The sequence below is a fragment of the Castor canadensis genome, chromosome 6 (assembly GCF_047511655.1).
Source record: "Castor canadensis chromosome 6, mCasCan1.hap1v2, whole genome shotgun sequence".
Lineage (NCBI taxonomy): Eukaryota > Metazoa > Chordata > Mammalia > Rodentia > Castoridae > Castor > Castor canadensis.
This window is the reverse complement of record NC_133391.1, coordinates 93,125,114-93,145,490: the sequence shown is the minus strand read 5'-3', so window position 1 is coordinate 93,145,490 and position 20,377 is coordinate 93,125,114. Positions and strand designations below refer to the sequence as shown.

The window sequence follows — 20,377 nt, the reverse complement described above, 5'->3', positions numbered from 1 at the left end:
AAAGGCAAAAGGAGACCATGTTGGTGGGATGAATATGATTGAAGTGTTTTATATGTATGAAAATAGAAATGAAACCCATTAATGTTCTTTTAAAAGGTGACAGGGAGAAGATAGGAAAGAATATTAGAGGGAGTAAGTAAAAAATAAACTTCTTAGGACACACACACATACTTAAAAGTGAGTCACCCATAACATTTACTGATAATCATTACTGGCTAAGCTAAAATAACTTAATATACTGCCTCAGCCCTTTACAACCCTCCCCTTACTCAAACAATTTCCTTGATTTGCCAGATATAATCAAGGAATGATATTTTTGAATCAACCATTGTTAATCTGTCATATACTTTTCTGCCTTAACTCTTTCTGAAGCCAGACACTAATAAATTATGTATGTGGGTCTGGTAACCATGACTCTCTTGTCTCGTTGCTTAAGAATATTGAGTTAAAGAATTTATTTTATTTTTCTCCCAGAAGACACATGGTTTCTGCACTACTAATAAAATCGTTACATGAGTAGAAACTATTCAGTTTGGTCAAAATACTTTGTCTAACCATTTATATTTTAGCCACTCCCATTAATTTAAATACTATTGAGTGCACATTAAATGTCAATATTAGGCCCTATAGTAAGGATTAGAAAAGTGCATAAGATCATGTGTAAGATTGTCTCTACGTTTATGAAGTTTACGTTCTAGTTGTTTTTATATCCTTGGAAAGTGGGGTTTTCTATCAAACACAAATCCTCATTTGTCATCATTTATTCAGTCAAGCAATATATATTGTGTATTTTGTATAGAGAGAGACCAGAGCTTGGAAATGTATTTAACAAGTATAAGTTTTCAGGGACTTGATATTCTTTGCAGAGATGAAACCTACCTTCCCTGAGTGTTTATGCATACTCTTAAAATATTGTAGTGTTAAATTAGCTCTAAGGTCTACTGCCAAAATGTCAAGATGACAACCATTAATCATATTGGTGGTATGGCAGTCAAGCATGTCAGGGATCAGTATGAATTGAAGATCCTGGAGAAGACTAAGAAAAACTCGAGAACACATGCTACTTTACTTAACATTTTTCAAATACAGGATGGACCACAGTGCCTGCATCCAAACAGTAAATGAAGTAGACTTGATTAGACTGAGGAAACCAATGCTCAGGTAGGGAATATAATAGTTATTTTATTAAGGTTTTCAACAAAGACATCCTCTCTCATCTTTTATAACTTTCTTTTCATGCTTCTTTTTAATAATAAAGACTCAATTACTGTTTTGGATAAATAGATGGAAAATCCTGATGAACTTAATAGAATTTACTGGAAGAATTTTAAGACTTCAAAAAGTCAAAGAAAAATAGAAAAATACTGTTTAGGGAACAGTCATGAATCAAGGCAGTTTAAGAGACAAGACCCCAATACATAAGAGGTTTATTTGCAAGAACATTCCATCCAGTGAGTATACAGTAGTTTTTAGGTTTTTTTTTTTTTCCCTTAGCTCAGGAATCAAATTACACAGAAGCAGAAATAAATTTCCCTCATCTATTGGTAAGGATAAACATCTTACTACCTGATGTTTATTATAGGAGAGAGAATACCAATAAAGGAATTTTCTATAAGGAAGGAGATACAGTCACCAAACTAAACAGATTCTCATCTCCCTGCCCCTTCTTTGCTCTAGCCTTTGGGGAGGAATATAAATTGTTTTATATTCCATGGTACTAGATATTTTCATCTCATCAATTAAAACTCCTATCTTTGGGACTGACTCAAGAAGCTTCCTGCAATTTTACCACTTAAGATTATTCTTTCTCTGCTGTTAATAGGTGGAGAGCAACTTTAAACTCTATCAGAAGTTCAACCCAGCTGTCTGTAACGTCATTGATCAAGCCCATTTCCAGATGTTCTTAATTCTATGGAAAAGAGTCTATTCTGAATAGTTCAGTGACATTTGTAATTGGTGATCATTTCATTCTTACATTGCTTTCCTCTTTTGCCATCTTTTCTATTAGCCTGTCCTGATCCCAGTTCATTGTAGCTCAATGGGAAGGTAGCATTCCTGTGGTCAAATTCCAGCTTCCCATAAAAGTTAATTGGCATCTTTAAGGTTCATCTCAGGTTTTATAGAACGGAGAAAATGATAGTGTCTGCCACACAGGACTGGTTCAAGGAACTACATAAAGTGCTTACCATGGTTCTTAGCACATAATGACTACTCAATGTATTTTAGTAGTGATAATGATTATTATTTTTTTTTGAGTTCCTCTACATATCTATTTTCTCTTTTTCCTATAATATAGACACAATCAAGGCTGTTGGGAGTGCTTGTAAAACAATCTTTTCACTCTGTCCTTCCATTTGTAATAGGATTTTCTGTATTTAAACAATATTTGTTATATGTATAGTACTGAGAGACACAAATAAAGAGATTCTAATTCATTGATGGTATTAAGTCCAGGACAGTGCTTCCCAACCATGACTCATATACATAGTTGTATGTGTATATATATATACCAATTACATGAGACTAGGTTCCCTCGTATTATCCATCTTAGACCCTGTCTTGTGACCTTTAAGAACTGAAGAGAACTTTGTCTCAACACATCAATAACCATTTGCATGTATAAATTGCTGTTTGGAGAGGTTTTGTGGAATAGTGTTGAGTGTGTATTATCTAAAGAAGCTGTCAAACAAGTTGTTATTTGAGTCATCTTTAAGCCCATGCAAATTAGTTCTTCATACATTTGAGAGACTGTTAGGACTCAAACTGTTCAAAGATAACAAAGTACTCATGTTAGTCCTCAAGAAGCTTGCTATCCAATGGAGGACTGTTATTGGTTTTTGTGGCAATAAATTGAACTTTGAGGAATTTTAGTAGCAAGAGATCAAACTAGTTGCAGGGAACTGCTCTGAGATCTCATTCCTATAGACAAGGCCATTTGAAAAGCCACATAATATCATAACAGAAACCTATTTGTCTAGAACACTGAAGTCTTTGTCTTTAATCAACATGAAATCTACAAGTTTACCTGTACCTGAAGCTACTTTTAGTTGAACATACTCCTTGGATATATTTTAGTCAGTGTTAAGAAACTTTAATTGTACAGGTAGGGAGAAGTATTAGATTTATTGGAATACCAGTATTATTTAAATATGAGTAATGGGAAAAGAGCCAGAATCAAGGAAAATTTGAAGAAATAGGAAAAGAAGACATGGAGAGGAAATCTAAATAAATCTCATGTGGTAGTAATAGCATGGTCAGGATGGCAGGTTGTGAATTGAAATGTCCCCATTTCCACACTTTTTATGGCCTCATGGGTATAAGCCACCACACCTGACCTCAAAGCATTGTTTTTATCTTTCAGCAAATTCTTGCTGTACTATTTTCATTAGATGAATTATACCATATTTAGAACTTAAAATTGGAAGCCTGAGCCACATCGTCTATCTTGCTTACCATGCACATCTAATCATTCAGTTTCAATTTTCAAATACTTCTTGTGTATGCCCCTTATATTATAGACCTTATATTATTTTAGGCTCAAAACACTGTTACTACAATACATATTATTCTATTTCTTTGTCTACTACAAATACATCTTTCTATTTATCTTCCATACTGAACAGATAGTGTTCCCTCTAAAATGTAAAGTTGATCAATCAAGATCTCTGTCTCGCTCTCTCTCTCTGTCTCCCTCTTCCTCCTTCACTCCCTCTCTTCCTCCCTGTGTGTGTGTATTTGTGTAATCCTGTATGTATGTATATGCATGCATTTACTTCTGTATTGACTTTCTAAAGCATATATTCTAATTGTATCTTACTCGTAAAGACCACAGCATTGATCACAGTCTAACATAGAGAGTGACAGTCTTAGTTTTAGAAAAAGTGCTTGTCTCAAGATCATATTGTGACTGAAAGTGGGTGGTTTTACATGATAGAAACATGATCAACTATTGTTTTCCACTAAGAAGAGTTTATAGGTGAAGTAATTTTTCCTTGGGAGGGCTAGGACCGATAGGCATGATAAGTGCCATAAGGGCTTATCTTTTGCAGTATTTGGATAAATATTTCTATCTTTTTTTTTAGGGGGGGAATTCTAATATGTAAACTAGCTAATAGTAACACTGCACTGTTTGGCTACATCACCATGGAAATTTAGGACTCCTAGGAACTCTGTTTGTAGTAGTTGTGTTCTTTCTTTTGACTATCAAATGTTTCAGGAGAGAACATGATGAAAATGATGATCTGTATGTCAGTGGGACTACTGTGCTAAGCTGAAACAAACAAGTGTAGATTAAAATCATTTTCTCTAGCACAGTGATTTTTAAATAGGAAACTGAAAATAAAACGTGATTATTCAGAATGGAGGGCTTACTAATAGAACCTACTTTAAAGATTCTTAAAATGAAGAGCACTAGGAGAAATATGTATCTGGGTAATGTAAAATGGCATTGTGACTTAACACTGTTTTCACTTACAAGAACTTTAGCTCTAAGAAACAGAACATTGTACATCATTAAAAGTGGCTTTAATATAAGGACATGGTTTGTTGCTTTTGTCATCTGAATGTGAACAGGCCAGGTTTGGTTCAGCGGTCTTAAGAAATTATCAAGAATTCTGAATGTTTCATCTTTGTCTTTCTGTAGAATAGTTACCTAAGCTCTGAACATTATGTTCCAAGCAATAGTCTCATGCAACATGGAGGAAATTGATCTGAAAGGAGAGTTTCTCTTCCTATGTGCTATTTTTTTTGTGGGGGTTAGGGTCAGGGAAGAAAATCTTTCCTAAAAAGCCCATGAGAGTCATATTCTTCTATTTTGTTTCTCTGAATTGCTTCATTTCCTCACCCATAGAAAATGATTGGCAAAGGAAAATTATATTTTCATGATTGGCTTGCAGCAATTATTACGCTCATAATATACTCCTTAGGGCGAGACTTTATTGCTCTCTAAATAAAATCATGGTGTGTTAAGCCATAAGAAAAGTTTTGTCCCTAAACAAAAAGCAGATTCAAATCTGAAGGATCGAAAAATTAGAACAACATAATTTTACTTGTAAATGCCAGTAAATGCCAACTCATTACTTTTTTCCAAAAAAAAAAGAGTGAATGAGAAAATATATTTCAACTAAAAATTATTTTGACATATTGTGAGATTATTGTAGTGGGTATCACTAGACTGTTTTGTCATTTAATTTTGTGACCTTGGTTACAGTTTGATTCATTATGAATATTTTAAAACAAAGCATAATAGTCAAATTATTTGTACATGAATCTTACATTTACTGTTTATAATTCCAATAATTATCTCCAAATGGTGCCTTTTTGTGCAAGAAACAAGATTTTACTGACCTTAATAGAATTATTGTAAGAAATATAATAGTGCTTCTAAGCTGCTTAGCTCAAAGCCTGGCATATGTGCATGCACAATAAATATTCACTTTCTTACTGTAATTGTTTTGTGTCTCAATTGCAATGTAGTATATTTTGGAAGATTTTGCTATATTTTTCCTAATAATTCCCCAATATGTTATAAAATGTTCTTATACTTTTTATTTTTATACTTTAATTTTGTAATTAATAAAAGAAGCTTTAAGTGTATTTACATATATTTATATATTTGAAATATAGATACTTTAATTTATATCACATAAATACACATATACATTCCAACCTGTATTTTTTGCATGTCCTAGAATTTATTTAAATATGAAATTATTTCAAGTGAACTTCAAAGATATATTTACTTAAACTGACAATATTAAAAAGTTTAAAATGTTTGAAATATGTCCCTCTGTAGGAGTAGTACTAATAAAATTTTTCAAAGATTGACATGAGTATTGTGGTTAGAAAATAGCTTTATTGTGCATGTCTAAGATAAATGAGAAGAACAATTATAAGTGAATAGACTGAAAGATGGATAGATCAATACCACATCAATAAATAAATGCCTTGGATGTAATTAGCTGAATAGCAAGTTATAACCACTAAAGTTAATATTATCAAGCAGTACCATGGTTATGTGCATTGCAGTGAAGTATTGTATTCATATATTGCATCTTCTTTACTCATAATATTTCATAAAATCTGCTTAGAAATACAGAACAGGAAAATAGACTTAACTTACGTAAAAATTAGAATGTGTATGTGTGTGTATATGTATATATACATATATGTAAATTAATCTGTACATAAAATCAATTACACATTTGTAAAATTGGATATATAGTTACAGGCCTACACTAACAACACAAATATTTATTTAATTAGCAAATAAATGCCTACAAAATCCCATTTTTAACTCTATATGTATTTTATGTATGTAACATATAAACAATTTATGTAAAATGTAGTGTATGTAACATACATGTATATCCACATCTGTGTGTTAGCTGACCTCTGAAACTATAATCTTCAAAAGAGTAATAGGTCTGACAGGGTGAAGGTAGAGTGAGACTAGGGGAAAAACAAATTAATTGTAGTAAAAAGCTAAAGCGTGATATAGTCTCTATACAGGAATGAATACAGAAGTTTTAAACCTGTTGAAATCACCATAGGGAGGGGGAATGAGGTAGAAAGAAGAAAAATAGAGATGAACCAATTCAGATTACAATGCATATATACAAGGACATGTCACAAAGAAATTCCCTGCATAGGTATGTTAAACAAACAAAAATGTCATTTATTTTTCTTTTACAAAATCGGAGAATAGGAGGGTGAAACAAGCACTGTCTGATGGGTTGGTACCAGTGGAAGGGGGGAAGAGGTGGGGAAATATGGAAGGAGGGTGAATATAGTGCACATACTCTGTATACATGAATGTAAATGGAAAAATTGTACCCATTGAACCTACTCCAGGCATGTGGGAGGGAGGGATAAAGGACAGTGATGGACAGAGTGAATCTAGTATGATATACTTGACATATTGTAAGAACTTTGGTAAATGTCACAATGTACCCCCAGCCAACACAACAATAAAAAAAAATAAAAATAAAAAGGAAATACCACCATCAAAGCAACTATAAATACCATAACCAGAAAAATAGAATTGTAGTAAAAAGCTGAAGGGGTTGGTCATGCTGCCAGTCAGAAGCCAAACAGAATGAATCTTTTGAGTGCTGGTTTGTTGTACAATTTTAAAAACTGAGAAATAAATCTATTCTGAACTTTTAGAAATGGAGGTCAGTACTCAACATCTTAAACTCTAGGTACTGAAAAAGAAGACTAAGAAATCCATGTAAAGACCAAGAGTAGAGATGACAAGAAAATTATGCTTCATATATTTTCATATTGGAACCTTTAAAGCCAAGTTATATGGCATTTATTTGAGATTCATTTCATTTGGAGTTATTAATCAGACTATCATCAAATAAGAGACAAATCTAAGCATAGAAACTGATGGTGTGTGCTTAATTATAGCAGCTAAGTGAAAAAGAAGTGTCTGAGGTAAAGCAACATGTCCTAAACATAGGCTACATGGTTTCAATCTTTCTTTTTTTTTTTTCCCCAGTCCTGGGGTTTGACCACAGGGCCTACACCTTGAGCCACTCCACCAGTCATTTTTGTGATGGGTTTTTTTCAAGATAGCGTCTCTCAAACTAGTTGCCCAGAGTGGCTTCAAACTGTGATCCTGCCAATCTCTGCCTCATGAGTAGCTGCAGTTAAAGGCCTGAGTCATCGGTGCTGGCTTTTTACTCTTTTCTTTATTAACCTTTGGATGTTAGCTGTGAACATTTTACTGGAGATGAGTGGTGGCAGGATATTTTGTTGGCGGTGTTGGGGAGGAGGGGATCTTCTCTCTTCTCTTTAATGATTCCCTGGGTCAAGGTTGTGATAATGGCAGAAGCCAATAGGTAGATCCAAAGAAAATTATGAAAAGAAACAACTGGAATTCAAAAACACAGTGGTCTGAGGTATGAGAGCTTCAACAGGGGCTCACATATATCTCAACAGCTCCTGAAAACATTATTGCTTTATATTAGAATGAATCAATTTTGATATTGAGAAATTCAAAAAAGATTAAAGCACTCTGTCCTGTATAGGAAGTCAGAAGTTGTCTAGCATTGGATATGGTTCTATTCAGAATGAATTAATTTTAAAAGAAGAAAAACAAAAAGCCAACATTGCTTTTGAGAGGATACATTTCAATTATTTAGAATAAAGGATAGCTATGTGTTAAAGTGTGGTAAATTTGCATACCCAAAGGATAAAAACATAGCTAAATATTAATGGTTCTAATTTGGGTAGAGTATGACAGTCACTTGAGACTATGTGTGTGTAGTTTATAATTTACTAGTCTAGTTTGAATACGCTATAGAATAAATTAAGGAATAATATTACTTATTATAGTATATAGTCCACACTTAATACATTCCCTACACATATTCCCTTAAAAGAGAACAAAAGAAAAAAGGAATATGAGTCAAATCAAGTAGATGCAGCATGCTACTGGAAATTACATTGATTAGTGTTCTCTCTTTCATAGAGTAGTAAAATGAAATGAAGCTTCATTCTGTTGTGCTTATTTTATGTGGCATCAAACATTTTTACATAAAATTTTATCAAGCTTACTTTAGTAGTTTTATTTTGATACCATAACTTATACATTCTATTAGAAGTTTTTCTTACCAACCTGAGTATAATGGAACATTAAGGAATCTGCATGTATATTAGGACAGCTACTTGGATATCAACTTGAATACTTAGAAGGGATCTGATAAGGATCATTTATCTGTGCATGCTAAATGACAAGTGAATGTAACTCAGTTTAATTAACTATTTAGTTTTTTTTGTTTTGCCATTCAGGCTTCCGTACTTTCCTCTCTACCTGTTTTTAGGCAAAGTTCTTATTTTTATGATCACTAGAAACCAGCAAAATAGGATTTCATGTTTCAATATATATTTATTATGTCTAGCATAAAAATGTGCATATTTCTAATTATATGTTACAGTTAGTGACACATATATAAGCAAGTTTCAGTGTCATGAACTTAGTGAAAACATTTATTTATAAGAAAAAAACCTTAGCTGTTAAAATTCATGGATTTTAAATGGCCCTTTACTCCTTTGTTTAAAAGTAGTATATGAATATTAAAAGACAAAAATAGCTTTTTTACTTAAATTTTAGCTTATTTTAATGTTTTATACTTAATGTTAGCATTTTAAGTGGGTATTGGATCAGCACAACTATCTTAAAGCCTTATAATTGATGCGACCTCCCTTGAGAAAAATTAACAATTATGTATGTTTTGTTATCTTTGATGTTTCATGAGTAAGTAGTGTCATAGCCATGTAGCCATCACTACCTCTATCTTTGGACTGAGGAAAGACATTTTTAGGAAAGTAGTACTTCAAATTTAAATTCTATTTAATAATACACAGGTTTTATCTTTATGTGACTATGTTTCATTATGTGAATTAGTTTATATACTGATATATTGAATTCATTTAAATTCCCCAATTCACAGTTTGACAACGATCTGTCTTTGTATATAAAATAGATTCTTGTATTAAAGAGATTCATGTTTGGAAGATAGTATTTACGTCTATGATTAAATAAATCTAGGATGTAAAATATATAGAAAATATATTGACACTATAGCTAGAATAAATAATAAAATACCCAAACCGATGCAGTCAAGTTTTACACCACAGACAGACAGGGATGATAGTACTTACAGGCAGATTAGTTTAGACATTCATTGGAAGATTAGAAATCATTTCAAGGTACTATGAAGACTTTGGGAGTGGAGAAGAACATTAGCTAATGTTTACTTAAAAGGCTATAAGTTCTATGTTCATGTACTTCTCTGTTTTAAGACTTGCCAACATATTTTTTACTGGCAACAACCATGTGATTCACATGTTGAATCTTTCATGTATATGACCTTAGAGAATCTCGTTTATTTCCAAAAGTCCTTTCACATGATATTAACTTCTTCATTCACTAAAAATGCCAGAATGTTTCTGAAGCCATATGGTTTAGAAAATTAATCAAAAAGACTTCTGAAAGGGAAGAAGAGATGTAATTCTCAGTATTTATAACCAGTGTATACATGCACACAGTTTCTTACTGGTACAGAGAATACCTAACCCAACATAGTGATAAGAAGGCATTGAAGACATAGGATGAAGATTGGATAGAAGGCTTTAGTAAAAACATGAACTAAGGTTTAAGGTATTATCTTTCAACATAATTAACTGAGAGAGGATGAAGAGATTATCAGAAGGAAAAATATTGGTGGCATACAAACAGGTAGGCATAGGTTTTGCTTCATGAATTAAAAGTAATCCTTGGCAATAAGTTTATTATGTACCTGACATGTAAATATTCATGTATAGAGTGCCTCCTATCTTAGAAATACAGACAATTTATTTTTAATTTATAAATATACATGAATTAAATATGTGTATGCTATATTAAAATAATTTTATTCATTAATTTATTCTGTTTGTTAGGATGAGAAGAAGAAACCGAAAGACAAGGAGATATGGAGTTTTGGACACTAACATAGAAAACATGGAATTGACACCTTTAGAACAAGACGATGAGGATGATGACAACACATTGTTTGATGCAAATCATCCTAGAAGGTAAATATTCAGTAGTTTAATTCCATATATCAGGAACAAGTACTTGCCCAGAAAATTGAAAAAGACGTTTATTTGATAGTTTTTATTTAAAATTTTTCATTCAATTTAGTTTAATGAAATTCTTTGTACTGTCCTGCCAATGGCTTACATTCTCATTACTTTGCTGAAATAGACATAAACAATATAATACATCCTGCAAAAGAAATCTTTATCATAGATTCATAGATTTCTTTGCAGAGCTTTGGTTTCTAATTTTCTCATTCTTGCAGTATGTTATGAACTGTAAGACTGTGTGTGTGTGTGTGTGTGAGAGAGAGAGAGAGAGAGAGAGAGAGAGATTTAGTAAGTTTGATTTTCCTTTTGTATTTTTGTATTCTGGAGTTATTTTTTCCATTGTGTTATTTGATTTACAAATAGTACTCCGTGGAAGAATTGTGGGCTAGTGGTTTATGGTCTGATGATATAGTTATAATATCTGTACTCAGATCTGTTCTCACTTTGTTATATGACCTTTCCTAAAAGAGATTGATAAAAAATTTATAAAGGTATAGAATTAATTAAGATTCACCAATAAGGAAAGACATGTTAGGACAGAGGAAGATTTCTTGGGTGAAGGAAAATTAGAATACAGAATTAGGTTCAAATGCAAAGAGTACAGAAATCTTGGGATTAAAAAACAAATGATGAAAATGGGGTTAATGAATTATTCATATATACATGTAAGTGGATAAACTATCAGCACTACTAAAATCTCCCACATATATATGTTTCCTTTTTAATGCATTTATTATGTATCTGTATATACATAGAACATACATATGTATAAAGGAGCCTTCAATAATGTTTGTAATCCACTTATTCAACAAAATACATTTATAAAATGCCAGCTATATAATTATAATAGCATTAGAGCCTAGATAGACAAAGAAAAAAAGCTTCTGTATCTGCTTATTAAAATAAATAAAAATGAGTATAGCATGGTTTTGTCCCCTGTAAGACCTTAAGTTGCCTACAAAATATTGTAATAAGACAAATTTTACCACTTACCTGTCTTCTAGGTATGAAACAGATATGTTTGTTGTCTTGCATTTAAGAATCATGTACATAATATGTATTTAGCATTATGCATTTGAATCAAAGAAAAAATATTATGAAATACATTTGGGAACTGAGGCTGACTGAGGGAATAGCAGATTATTTCACCTTGAGCTCAATCTAAGAAAGTATTTATTAAATAGGATGGCAGTGGAGTTTTAGTCACTTTTTTGTATTAGTAGCATATTAATTTTTACAAGGCCCTTTGAATTATATTTAAATGTACTAGATACATATGAGATGTTGCCTATGTATTTCACAGAAAGGGAAGTAAAAAAACATAATTATTAATGACTCAAGAGGAATTGAATTTGAAGTCTAGTTCATCTACTTCAGGCAGGCTTCTTTAAAGACAAAGGTTGTGATAGGAAGAAACACCTATCCAAAGTGTAATAATTGTGGATGGTGATGACTCAGAAATTTAAAAATCATGTGACTATTATATATAATCATATGTCAACAAATTTGATAACCTAGAAAAATATTTATAAATTCCTCAAAACATTTAACTTACCAAAACTTAATCAAGAAGAAATTGAAGCCTAAACCAAACAATAACAAAAGGATTTTGAATTCATAATAAAAACTCCCCAATAGTGCTAGAGGTATAGCTCAAGTAGTATTAGAGGAGGCCCTGGGTTCTATTCCCAGTACCACAAAAGAAACAAACAACAGCAACAAAACACTCCTCAACAAAGAAAATCCCAAGACCAACTGACTTCACAGGTGAATTATTCCAAACATTCAAAGAATTAATACCAGTTCTTGTCAAACTTACTTTATTTCTTTTTTTTCTTTTTGGTGATACTGAGACAAATGTTCTATCACTTTGTGTATGCCTCCAGCACTTCATACTTTTGAAAAAATAAAAATAGAGGGAACACTTTAACGTTTATTGTCTGAGGCTAGCAGTACCCTGACTCTAAAGTCTGACATAACACAAGAAAAGAAGTAACAGGCTAGTATCCCTGATGAACGCAGATGCAACAATCCTCAATAAAATGCTACCAAAATAAATTCAGTAGTGTATTAAAATGATGACACCCCATGATTGAGTAACCTTTTTTCCTGGAGTGCAAGAATGTTTTAAGATACATAATTCAACTTGCATGATACACCACACTAAAAAAAATAAAAGAAAAAACATGGTTATCTCAGTACATATAGAAAAAGCTTTTAATGAAGCTCACCATCTATTCATGATAAAAAAAACTAACAAAATATTTAAACAAGAAACTTAACGCTATGAGGTCCATTATGTGAAAAGCCTACTAGCATAACAATCAGTGGGGACAACAGTAAGGGATCTGGTCTAAAGCAAAGATACTCACTGTTAACAACTTCTATCCAACATAGTATTAGAGGGTCTAGCCTTACTAATTAGATTAGAAAAAGTAAAATTCCAATTATACATGAAGAACTAAAATTATATTTCTTTGCAATGACATGATAATGTATGTAGGAAATGTTAAAGATTCAATAAAAATAAACTGTTAGAACTAATAAGATAATTCAAAAATTTACAGGATACAAAAGCAACATACAAATATTAGTCATATACGATGAACTCTTCTGAAAAAAAAATTTAAAAAAATCCTATTCCTAATAGCAACAGAAAGTATGACATAATAATAAATTTAACTAAAGAATTAAAATATTTATGTACTGAAAATGATAAAAGATTGAAGAAGGAAATAAAAGAGAACAGAGCTAAATGGAAAGATATTTATACCCATGAAATGTAAGAATTAAATATTGTTAAAATGTGCATTACTACTCAAAGTGATCTACAGATGTAGTGTGGTACCTATCAATGTCCCAAGGACATTTTTTTCAGAAATAGGAAAAAAAATTCTAAAATTCATATACAGCCACTAAAGACTACAACTAGCCAAAACTGGAGGAATTACAATCATGATTTCAAAATACATTACAATTCTCGAATGCCTCAAACAGTATAATAATTAAAAACAAACTTAGATAATAAAAAAAATAGAGATCCCAGAAATAAATCCACACATCTATAATCAACTTGTCTTCTACATGGGTGTGACGAACACACTATAAGGAATGGATCATCTCTTCAGTGAATGGTGTTTGGTAAACTGAATGCATGCATGAAGGAGAAAGAAATTGAACTGTTTTTATGCTATATACAAAAGTCAACTCGAAATGGATTAAAGACTTGAGATATAACTTAAACACATAAAACTTTTAGAACAAAACATAGGGGAAAAGTTTCTTGACATTGGTCTGTGCAATAACTATTTTAATATAACCCCAAAGGCATGGACAACAAAGTAACCAAACCATATATATATGTGTGTGTGTGTGTGTGTATATATATATGATTTAATATCCAAAATTCATAGATAACTGGTGCAACCCAATAGCTAAAGAATGAAAAACCAGAAAAGAAAAAAGCCAATTAACTTGCTTTAAATTGGACAAAAAACTTTTGTACAATGTTGTTGGAAATATACATTGGAACAGTAATTATGGAAAACAAAAACAGAAAGTAGAACTAAGCCATGATCCAATAATACAATTTCTGGGTATATGTCCAAAAGCAATTAGTATGTCAAAAAGATGCCTCTACTTCAAGGTTCATCATAACATTATCACAACAGCCAATGTTTTGGAATAAACTTAGTGTCCATTTGTGGATGAATGGATAAACAAAATGTGTAAATAAAATGAATGGAACATAAATTTATAAAGAAACAGTTGGATATTATTCAGTCTTAGAAAGAAATCCTGAAATTTGTGACAACGTGGATGAACCTAGAAGACTTTATGCTAAATGAAATCGTCCAGACACAGAAAATATTGTCTGACCTCTTATGTGCAGAATCTAAAATAATCAAAACTCACATAGGTAGAGGATAAAATGGTGGTTGCCAGGGGTAACAGAGAGAATATGGGAGATACTTTTTTTAAGGTCCAAATTTTTTAGGTCCAAAGTTATTAGAGTTGTTTAATTTCTGGAAATCTAATATAGAACAATATGAACGCAGTTGGCAATCCTGTATTTTAGATTTAGCATTTACTAAGAGAGAAGATCTTAAGTTTTGTCACTAGGGGAAAAAAAGGTAATTTTGTGAGGTGATAGTTATGTTTTTTTAGTTTATTACATTTATTGCACATAGTACATATCCTTAAAAGTAAAACATTAAGGTGTACCCATTAAATGTGCACACTTATTTTTATAAAGAAAAGATGCTCATCAGGTCACAATTTAGAAGCTTTACGGGTCTATATCATAAGATTGGCTTTTTGCTTGCAGAATCTTAAGGCAGTGCAACTCATGATGGGGATTAAATTTTAACTCATTAACTTCTGGGGGACACAATCAATACATATTATGGGTCAAAAAGTATGAAATCAGTCTTGGCATTAGTAATTAGAAGTGACTATGAGATATCAGACAAATTGGATGAGTTCTTGTCTTCATTAAAATCAAGGTGTAATTATCTGAGACATGGCCCAGGCATTCTACTAAAGTTCTTGGCTGATAGTGCTGAACAACAATGGATAAAAATGCCTAGTCCTGTGTAGTTAAGAATCTAGTAGACATACATGGGCTGGCATTACAGAACGAAGGGACCTTAGAAAATAGAGTTGGGATTTTTTTTACCTTGCCCAAATCAATGATAATGGCCTTCTCTATGCCACACTTTGTTTTATTTTTAAAAATGAGCATTAATGTGGGTATTTTAAGACACAAGGAAGCAAAGACCAGTCATCCTGTTTCCATTTTCTTTTATTTCTGCCATTTTTGTCTGTGTAGCTGAGGGTAAAATAAAGAATCTCTCACATACATCCTAGGCAAGTACTCTACTGCTGACCTACACATCCAGCCTGTTGTCAGCTGTAAATGATATTAAACATTACTGGAATAATACACTGACTCTCACTCTCTGCTATAATTTTTTTCAAAGTCCCAGCATTTATAAATCCCCCTTTTTTCTGTTTCTCATTTTAGGAAAAATGGGCAACATTTTCAATGAGGTATTGGTGGAGTTGTTTATTCCTATTACCTTCTTTGTCTTAGAAATTATTTTCTTTAATGAGATGTATTGTCTAAATACCACTACTTCATTTGAAGCTGATTCGGTGAGCAAGATGCTGTCTGATTTTTTCTGTTGACGTTAGATATTAAACATTCAAATCCATCAGTGTATTCAATATTCTGAATTTATCTTGTGGGAAAGATGCACATAGATCTTTTTTGTAATTCACTTTATTAAGAAATAATAATTATGGTTGTGTCATTTTCCTCCAATTAATGGAGGTAGTACTATAAGATTTGAAAGAGGAATTTGACAAAGCACTTCTCAGAACCGTAACATAAATGTCTGCTTCGTAATCCCTAGAACCTGTAAGTACAATGAGTTATATGACAAAGGGTATTAAGATTGTGGGGTAAATTACTGCAGCCATTTGGAAATCAGTATGGAGGTTTATCAAAAATTAAAAATAGAGCATTCAGATGATCCAGCCATACCACTTCTGGGTATACATGTGAAAGAACCCAAATCAGCTTACTACAGAGGTAACTGTACTCGTGTTTATCATAGCACTATTCACAATAGCCAAATTATGGAATCAGTTTAGGTGTCTATCAGGAGCTGAATGGATAAAGAAAATGAGGTATATCTATACAGTGCAGTTTTATTCAGTCATAAAGAATGAAAGTTTGTCATTTTATGGAAAATGGATAGAAGTGGAAACCATATTAAATGAAACAACCTGGCCCCCAAAGACAGGTTGGCATGTTTTCTCTTATATGTGGAATCTCAGGAGAGAGTAGTAGGGATGTTGCAGGGAAAGGGGAAAGGAGGGAAGAGAGAGCAGTATAAGACAGTAATAGATGGGGTGAATATGATCACAGTAATTATATGCATGCATGGAATAATGAAACCCCTTACTTTGAATATTTGTTATATATTAATTTTAAAAAAGATTGCCAATTTGTTGATTTCAAAGTAGGAGAATATTCTGAAGTATATCCAGTTACTCTGATTGATATATTTATAGTAAGCTTTAATATCAGGTGCAGCTTGCTCTTGTTAACTAACCTAATTCTATTAAATAGTAACATTATTAGTTATTGTAGATATTTTCTGATAGCATATGTTCACTACTATTTTTAGATTATTAATAGTTTTTACCGTGCTAGTATTAAATGTTGTCAAATGCATGTACTGAAACGATTACAATTTCCTTTTGCTTATTTAATATGAACTTCACAGATTAATGCATACATGTTCAACCAACCTAACATTTCTGATATAAATCTTGCATTGTCCTGATATACTCTTATATATTGTTGTTAATATTTTCTTATGTGGTCATATGTTGTGTACTTCTTTCTTTCTCTCTATGCATGTACATAAATGTGGATGGAAAGATAGTAGATAGTGTCTATATTTTTGTAGTATCTGTCATATTTTGACATTAGGGTTTTTCAGTTCTTATAAAATGTGTTGGGAAATTATTCATTTGCATCTCTGTTTTTAAAACATTTAACAGAGGCATTATTTCTTCCTTGAATTTTTGATGGAATTAATCATTGAAACCATCAAGGAATTGACTTTCGTTCTCTTTGAGGGAAAAACCTTTGGTAATAAGCTCAGTTTTTCATTAATAGATACAGAACTACTCAGATTTTCTGCTTCTTGTGCCATTAATAAATTATATTTTCTTTTCTTTTTTTATTTTATTTTATTTTTTATTCATTTATTCATGTGTGCATACACTGTTTGGGCCCGTATCCCCTGCCCCCTCCCTGTCTCCTCCATCTCCCCTCGCTTCCAGGCAGAACCTGTTCTGCCCTTTTCTCCAATTTTGTTAAAGAGAAGACATAAGCAATTATAAGAAAGGCAAAGCATTTTTGCTAGTTGTGATAAGGATAGCTATACAGAGAGATTCTTAGCATTGCTTCCATGTACACGTGTGTTACAACCCAAATTGACTCATCTCTACCTGACCTTTTCACTAGTTCCTGATCACCTTCCCATATTGACCTCTGTCGCTTTAAGGTTTCTATATTAGTTCCTCTGCAGTGTGGACATCAAACACTTTCATGTTTTGGGTTTCCTGCCTATCCCCATATCTCCCGTATGTGCTCTCCCCTTGTCATGTGATCCAAGTCCAACCACATTGCTGCATTTGCCCTAGATCTAAAGTCCACATATGAGGGAGAACATATGATTTTTGGTCTTCTGAGCCTGGCTAACCTTGCTCAGAATGATGTTCTCCAATTCCATCTATTTACTTGCCAATGATAAGATTTCATTCTTCTTCATGACTGAGTAAAACTCCATTGTGTATAAGTACCACATTTTCTTAACCCATTCGTCCATAGTGGGGCATCTTGGCTGTTTCCATAACTTGGCTATTTTTCAAGAAATTTATCCATAATGTACTGGATTTTAGAAAAACTGTTAAGTAAAGTGGTCAATCTTGTGAATAATTTTCACATAGCTTTTCCTTTCTGGTCATATAAATATTTAAATATATATGTCTCATACTGTGAAAAAGAATTATACATAGAAAATACTATATACAAGTATGTATATTTATTTATATACTTGATATATATTACTTATATACTTGGAAAATTTTAGGGTTGCTCAAAAATGTTATTTATTAATAAAAACTATATCTTTTTTTTGGGATTTTGCATGTGCTAGGCAGGCACACTACCACTTAGGGCAATTCTACAGCCCTGTTTGCTCTGGTTAGTTTGGAGACAGGATCTTTCAGTTTTACCCAGGACAGCCTGGACTGTGATCCCCTATTTATGCTTCCCATTGTAACTGGCATGACAAGCGAATGCCACCATGTCCAGCCATTGGTTGAGATAGGGTCCCGTGAACTTTTTCCCTAAGGGTGGCCTTACAATCCTCTCAACCTCTGCTTCTCCAGTAGCTAGGATTATAGATATGAGCCACTGGTGCCCAGCTTATTAAAAGCAATACCTTAAGTTGTATTTGACATGTTAAACATATTCAAAAACATATTCAAAAACAATATTCCTTTTCTGTTTACTTTCTTGTCTTCTTTCTCTTTAATTTTTTTCCACTTTAGTCTTTTTTTGTTGTATTGCTTATTGTTCCCCCTTGTAGTCTATTGATCCTTGAAACCAAGCCTTCTAATAACTATATTAATCTTTTTAAATATACAAAGTAAAGTACTAGAAGAGTTGAGAAATGTGGCATTCTCTTCGCTGTTGTTGATTGTTACAAATTCCTCTGCCTTCCATTGTCAACATTGCAACAAATATACTGCAATGGAAGGAGTAGATAGTGCAACCATTTTTATAGGAAAGATTCAGTTGCCATACTGATGTTAGTAATAACATTTTGTCAACCAGAAAATTGAAGTAGGTCATTAAAGAATATTGTAAACATAAAATTGTTGGAGTTTGGAATTTATCGTCAGAACAAAAGGAAGATTCATTTGCTAACTCTGATGTTCCTGATCAAGTTTAAAGTTTTACAGAAAGATAAAACTACTATCATAGAGCTGGGGACAGTGGGAGAGCTCAGTGGGAGAGCATGTGTGAGTTCCCAGCAGAGATCCCCAGAATCAATCAAACAATAATAAAATATTGTCAATCCACTCAAATCCCCAAATTATTTAATAAATAAACTACTTAGTAATATTACTGCTTAAGGAAGGATATTGTCTAATTAAATATAATAAAGTTGATTTAGGAAATTTTTTTCTTTAACTTTTTTTAATAAAACAGCATTTGAGCCAGTTCTCAACTTTATGAAGACACACTAGATACAGGGTTAAGACATTTACCCATAAGCCAATTATTTTTATTTGATGATAGAACTATTTTATGTATATATATATATATATATATATATATATATACATGTACGTATATCCTATACAATCTATCTATCTATCTATTTATATACATATAGATAGATATATGGTACATACCATTGAATAAAATTTTGTGGGATGAAGAAGCATGCAATTCCATAAATCTCCATTGATCTTGGTTCACCTTTTGCTCTTGACGTAAATATTTTGTTTGAGATTATTTAAGCCACATCACATCTATCTTAACTCTTCAAATAAAGTGTTTAGCTTTACTTTTAGCTCTGCTTACTTCTCTGTTAAAATTATTTACCCAGATTGATTCTTACATTGCATGAAATGAACAAAAAATCTATATTCTTATAGTGAAAATAATATTAAAATATGTAAATATCAGGGCAGAAAAGTATAACTAAGCAAATGGTACAGACTTATAAAAGAGGATAATTATTTTTGACTTGGGCAGAATGGGGTGGCAGAATTCCTATAAGAGTGATGTATAGCAGCTTTTTAGTAAATACTTCCTTTATTACAAGATAAAGTAGGGTCTTTAGAAAATCATCAAAACCATCTGGCAAAGTAGTTTCTACCATCTTCATTTGAAAGGTGGGAAAATTGAGGCTGAGAGAGTTACAGAAACTTCAGACTTCCCTTCCTTCTGTAATCTCATCCCATTTGCTTAATGTTTATTTGATTTATACTTCTAAGCCTAATAATTCCAATTTTGGATCTTCTCTTTTGTGATTGTTTCTGTTCTGCCTCGCATCATATATTTGTTATATTTATACTGATAATAGGATAGCACTACTCATTCTTAGCATTACAGCCAGAAGGAGCATACAGAGAAAGT

The 20,377-nt window shown here is 32.1% G+C and overlaps 1 protein-coding gene across 2 annotated transcripts in view; it reads left to right on the top strand.

The window, feature by feature from the left end:
- The window catches only part of Fam174a (family with sequence similarity 174 member A), a 47,476-nt gene that overhangs the window by 5,387 nt on the left and 21,712 nt on the right, over positions 1-20,377 (top strand). The window contains exon 2 of one of the 2 annotated variants that reach the window (XM_020171699.2): positions 10,453-10,587. In XM_020171699.2, coding sequence (XP_020027288.2) covers positions 10,453-10,587 — 135 coding nt within the window. Of the gene's footprint in view, positions 1-10,452; positions 10,592-20,377 lie in introns of those variants that run through there. The other variant, XM_020171701.2, reaches the window with a different exon arrangement.